Source organism: Benincasa hispida, chromosome 12, assembly GCF_009727055.1.
Source record: "Benincasa hispida cultivar B227 chromosome 12, ASM972705v1, whole genome shotgun sequence".
Lineage (NCBI taxonomy): Eukaryota > Viridiplantae > Streptophyta > Magnoliopsida > Cucurbitales > Cucurbitaceae > Benincasa > Benincasa hispida.
Genome location: NC_052360.1, coordinates 11,417,472 through 11,424,002, shown reverse-complemented (window position 1 = coordinate 11,424,002; position 6,531 = coordinate 11,417,472). Strand labels below are relative to the sequence as shown.

Genomic DNA, 6,531 nt, shown 5'->3' with positions numbered 1-6,531 from the left:
TTTAAAATTAAATTCAAAATTTTATTTCAGAATTATTTTCAATTGATTAATAGAAATTGACGTCAATGATTCGAAGTGAATATTTAATGAAAAATTGAGATAAAAAATGTCTTGAAACTTAAAACCAAATTGAAATAAAACTCAAATTTTGAAGGTAAAACTATAACATTTTGAAACTTAGGAACTAAATTGAAACAAAATTCAAAACTTAATAACCAAATGTGTAACATTTAAAAACCTAGAAATCAAATAGAACTACACTAAAAAATTAGGGACCAAAAAATATTTTTCCCTAATTTAAATATCAAATTCTACAACACATTCCAAAAAAACGTGTAAATAATTTTCAGATTAGTTAATGAAATTTAATTAACATTGCTTCATGCGTAAAATTGTTCATGTAAAATTACTGCATTTTAAATGGCATCATCATGCCTAGTGGAGAAAATATCGTGAATTAGAAAATGTGAAAAGTTATGTATGGGTTTATTTTAATGGATTGTAGACATTTTTGCAGTTTAGTGAATGCAACCTAATACGCAATGTTATGATCATTTTTGGACCAAAAATCACAAGTTCGAGAAGTAGACTTGTAAAATAAAAATAATAACAGTCATGTGAGAGTTGGAGGATAAGAAATGGACCAATAGATCAAAGGAAGAAAAGACCAGCACAAGGAAAGATGTTGGGCCAAATGACCCAACTTGTCCGCCTCGGCCTTCACGAAGGTGGAGGCGAGCCTCTACCCATCCCTGAAGGCCCACTTCTTGCGGCCTATGATACAAATCCCCCTTGGTTGACCCGAACTTTCATTCCCTAATCCTTCTTAGTTTCGGAATCCTAGGTCCACCCTATTATAAATAAGAGGTCATAGACATCACCTAAGATAAGTTCTTCTTCCGACTTCTAACTGACTCTAACTCTTAACTAATTATTGACTTAAATATTGGAAGTTTTGTGGTAGGTGCCATAATAGTGTTCTTTTCTTCTCTATGTCGTAGGTTGTCTTTCTTCTCCTAATTACAAATTTACTGTTGAGGGCACGTGAAGGTCAAGTGAGTATTCCCGTTTAGATTTTTCCATAACACCCTATGTCAGAATTCATCTGAAATTCAAAATTATAAGATAATTAATATATATGATCTCAAGGAATAGATAAAAGTAGAAAAATAATCTTATGTAATACATGAAAATCCAATACGGTAGGAAAATATTTAGGAGTGGTCAGATACACAATAATCAAGTTAGTCAATGAGCATTTTTAAATTGTCATTGAAAAAAAAGAATGAATTATACGTGCGTTACCTCTTCAATTTAGGAAATTAAATGTTGATGTTGAAAAAATGTTGAGACGATAAAAGGCCAATATCGATGGATATTTATGAAAAAAAAATTATAAAAAAAAGTTAAAAAATCAAATCATTTTAAAATAAATTAACATATTTATTATTTATATGATATTTATATTAGTGATATATTGTTGCTTATTTTATTATGTTTGGTAGATATAATAAATTTGTTGATTTCCCTCGTATCGATGTCGCATTCACGTATGAAAATATTGATATGTTTGAGAAAATTGAATAGCATGGTTTATGTTATACACTGTCGTTTCCCTTTGGTATTAAGTCCATACATGACGAAGCAGGCAATCTTTTGGGCCAAAAGGCCAGTGACCTTTCTTTGGGCCCAAATATGTGTTCATAGCAGACTTCCAATTTTTGTTTGGAGACTCGTACAGTTTCACATGACTAAAATTCAGCAACAAATTTCGCCATCGATTCTTATATTTCTTGTACTTGAGTTATGGTGACGCATTCGGATGGGGACAAAATTCAGTCGGAGAAATTTAGAAAAATATTGGCGAATGCGTCTTTTGAAGTGACGTATTCGGATGGGGATAAACAAAAAAAAAAAAAAAAAAAAAACCGTTTCCCTTAGATAACTTCAAAATACCCTTTTTCCTAATTAAATTTCAAAAGCACCCCAAATCTAAATAACCTGTTTTTGATGCGAGTGGAGTTTATAAAAAATTGAAATTGAAATTTAGAAACCGTGACTTATGCAACGTTGTTGATACCTTTTTGTCAAGTCTAAGACTTTGTAACTCCATAATTACCTTAGACGTCAAACTTGGATACTAATTTGCATGGAAAAGATGTAAGAAATTAGAGAACAATATAGGAAGTTTCTGTCCTTATTTGAAGATTAAGGCATCATATTTTAAAATCATCGACAACAGCAATCTCTCCATCCTTAACCATAAGTTGAGCCCTTTGAGCTTCCTTTCCCCAATCAATCCTCCCAACAAACACCATTAACAAAACCAAACACCCAAACATCCCAACCAAAAACCCAATCAACAACCCACTAAGCCCAACCCCAACTTTAAACCCCAACACCACCCCCAAAGGCAAAGCCACTCCATAAAACCCACCAACACTCGCACCCAACCCCATCAACGGCTTCCCCACTCCTCTCACTACTCCGCCGCAAACCGCCACCGGAAAATTTACCACCTCAATCGCCGCCATCAAAACCAGCATCTTCCTCACCATTCTCACCACCTCTTCATCTCTAGTAAATATCCTCCCCCATTCCCCTCTCCCAGCCACCATCGCCGCTGCCCCCATCAACCCAAACACCACGCTCCCCACCACCGACACCCCCGCCGACCACCTCGCCTCCGCCCCACGGTTCCCACCTAGCTCGTTCGATACACGCGCCGACGCACACGTGGCTAACGATAACATAACAGAATAAAGCAAATAATCGAAGTTTAATACTATAGCTATGGTCCCAACGGCTTGTTTGGCATTGGGAAGACGACCGGTAAGAAGAATCAGAATCTCGTAACACCACCATTCAAGGCAGGTGGTTAAGCAACACGGACCTGAAAGCTTCACTAAACGAACCCAATCCTGAACCGTTTGATCGAACCATCCACCTTCTTCTTCATCATTACTCCTACTCTGTTTCAACCAAACGTAAATCGCTAGTGAAATCATTGCTACAAAATCAGTTAACCAAATCGCCATTGAAACCCCAGTTAAGCCTTTGGATTTAGCGAGAAAAATGTTGACGGGTACATGAAGAGCCAGAGCTAGAGCAGAGGATAACATGATCGGAAGCGTTTCGGTTTGTGAACTGAGATAGGATTTCAATGGGCAGAGGAAGGAAGTGATTACCAAATCAGGGAGGAGGTAGAGGAGATAGGTTTTAGCAGCGAGTGAAATGTCCTTTTGTTGACCGAAATGGATCAAAATTGAGTCGACGTTGAGCCAGAGGAATGAAATTGGGAGTGTAGCGAGGAGTAAAAGGAAGATAGACATGAGGAGAGTTTTGTGGAGGAGTTTGAAATTCTTAGCGCCGAAGGCTTGGCCGCAGATGGGTTCCATGGCACAACAGAGACCGTTCAAAACAGAGAACCCAGTGACGTTAGCGAAGGTGAAACCGAGTGTTCCAGCGGCTAATGGAAGGTCGCCGAGACGGCCAAGGAAAGCGGTGGTTATGGCTATCTTTACAAACCATGTTAAGTTCATAGCGATGAGTGGAAGAGCGATGCCTCTCTGTAATTTGAGCTCGGAAAGAATGGAGTTAGTGAAATCTTTTGAAACCCATTTTGTAATTCTGGGGCTTGATCCAGATTCCAATGTTGAAGAAGATACAGACACAGACATCGAATTTCTTTTCCTCAATGAATTGGGGGAAGAGGTTGTTCTTGAGGGGTTTTTGTAATAGGGAGTAAAATAAAGATTTAGTTGACGTGTGATTGGGATACTCATGCTTTTTATTCTGTGAATCTATTCCCATGTTGATATATTGAACTTTAGTGAATTAAAAAGAAAAATGTGTATATGACATAGATATAAAGATGATTGGGTCATTTTTTTCCCTATATATATAGCACTAACGGTAAAGCCAAAGACCATAATGCAAAGTTTGGCTCAATAATAGCCTTTCTCAGATGCATGCAAAAGAAAAAGATGGTGTTCATTTTTTTTTTTTTTATTTAATCAGACAATTGTTGGTTTTAAATTATAAATGTGCATCCCAACAATATCTATATTTGTGTATCATAATATGATAAATTTCTTCTACTTATTATTATTTTTTTAATATTTCAATTCATTTTTTTTATCTGTGGGATGCATAAAAGTGCATCCGAATATGGCTCAATTCAAGTATTACTCTCTTATACATCCCATATTAAAAAATTACCAACTTATCATATGTGTAGCTTAATTTATTTATTTTTTTTAAAAAAAAATTTAAGAAAAAAAACCTTTTTTTGTATACAAAGGATGTCTGTGATAAAATTCATAAGCGATGCTTTATGTGTATTCTCCAACTGGCTAAAGTTGAAAAATCCAAACTATATGATTGATGGACAGGCGAAGGCAGGTAATGCACATCAAACTTTATTTTTCTTTCTTTTTTTTTTTTTTTTTTTTTTTTTTGTTAAATTTTTAAAAATACTCTTATAAGCTTTTGTGGTTTAAAAAAAGTCCTACTTGATCATGATAAATAAAACCATCTTTTGTGTACTATGTAAGATTAAAATTTTCATCTTCTACCTTCACATTATTTCTTTTCTTTTTTTCAAAAAAAAAAAAAAAAAAACTTTAAGATGTTTAAGCATTAAGATTTACATAGTGTTAAATGATTGCCTAAAACCATTTTGTTATTATATTGATATTTAGATGAACATTTTACACTTTTTTTTTTTTTTTTCTTTTTTGAGATTTACATAATTTAGGAGATAGACAAAACACATCTTAAACAAACTTTAATTTTACTAATATGCTTGAAGTAATATTACTTTTTGTTATTTATACTTATTCCTTTCAAAATCACGGCTACAATAGTTTATATCTATCTAATTTACACAAGTCATTAGTTGATTATCAATATATTATATTACATCATACGATTGAACAATCAATATCAATTTGATAGATTTTAATTAATTTAAACATAACTTAACTTGTTAAGATACATACATTTGACCAAAAGGTAAAAAATCCGAATCTCCATATTAACTTGAGTGATTATTTAAAATTATATTTTTCCATCATAGTCAAATAAAGTCTTATAATTTCAATTTATGTGCTAATATATCATACATAGAATGAAGTAAAAAAAAAAAAAAGAAAGAAGCATCACCCATGGGTTTTACTAGAGAGTCCATTATTAAATCTTAAAATGTAACCAATACTTCCCATAAATAAACTAAAATTCGAATTAAGTTGTTCAAAGCTTATCTAAAAGAAGCATGGGAGAGCAATAATTATATAATATGATATAATGCAATCTTTATCTCCCTCTTTTTGTCTTGAGTGAGACCCCATTGCCATTCCCACTTGGTTACCCATTGTGAGAGTGTGATGCTTTCACCCTAATCCCACTTACCATATTTTATATTATTCCCTCTATGATTCACCACTAACTCATCTCACACACACAATTTCAACTATTTTTCTATCATATATTTTCTAGCTAAAAAATTTAATTTACTTACTTATCTGTCTTTTTTATTATTTTTCGTTCAACAATTATATCAAAATAGAGATCAAATCATTAATCTTTTTGAGATGGTAATTTATATTTTTATCAAAACATACCAATAATTTAAAGATTTTCAATATCACGTTAGATGAATGATGACAAAAGAGATAGATAAAACGAAAAAGAAAGGTTAGTGTACCGTGACTTTGTACATGCGTAGGAAATTAGGTTTAATCATACAGGAGATTATTGGAAAGAAATTCCATTTAGTTACATTTATAATGGTTGCTTTACTCAATGCAACATTCAAAAGAATACAAGGTAGATTTTCTTTTTCTTATCCGTACGATATTTACGAGGAATATTATTAGTTATTTTTTAAAAGAAGAATATTTGGGTTGGTATTTCTGATATGAAGGAATACATATCTGAAAATTAGGCATCCAACCCGAAAAAAAGGGGGGAATATATGGAGTTTCTAAATGAAATAAATTACTTTTCATGGCCAAATTAAAGGAAGAAGATAGAAAAATGAAACTTTAACAGAATTAAGCACCCATTAAAGTTGATGCAGAGCTAAATAAATCGATCATAATTTAACTGACATATAACATAGGTTAATTATCGTAAAATTTGCATTCGAATTTCTATCTCTATTCTAAAAAAAGAGAGAGATGGTGCAATAATTTTAGAAAAGGTTTCTTCTCACTTTTGTTTCTCTTTTCTCCTTCTTTTGAGAAACAATCTCATTGGGATAATCACGATTTCTTTGATGGAATATAAACAATCATTTATAAAAGACCCTTTTCAGTTATGAATTTATAATTAACATTATTAATTTGAAAACTAAATTATAGATTTGTATCTAAGCTTTCATTTTTGTTTAACTAAGTTGTTGATATATTTATTTTTTCAAAAAAATTAATTGATCTATTTAATATAAATGTGAATAATGTGTGGCTAAAATATATTGGAACTCTATAATCTTACCTTTGTGTTGAGTAGATTTGTGAACCTTTAAAA

The 6,531-nt window shown here is 32.4% G+C and overlaps 1 protein-coding gene across 1 annotated transcript; it reads right to left on the bottom strand.

The window, feature by feature from the left end:
• Nucleotides 1-2,181: 2,181 nt before the first annotated feature.
• Nucleotides 2,182-3,868, bottom strand: LOC120067861 (protein DETOXIFICATION 56). The gene has a single exon (XM_039019468.1). The coding sequence runs from the start codon at nt 3,783-3,785 to the stop codon at nt 2,217-2,219; it is 1,569 nt and encodes a 522-aa protein (XP_038875396.1). The 5' UTR covers nt 3,786-3,868; the 3' UTR covers nt 2,182-2,216.
• Nucleotides 3,869-6,531: the final 2,663 nt, after the last annotated feature.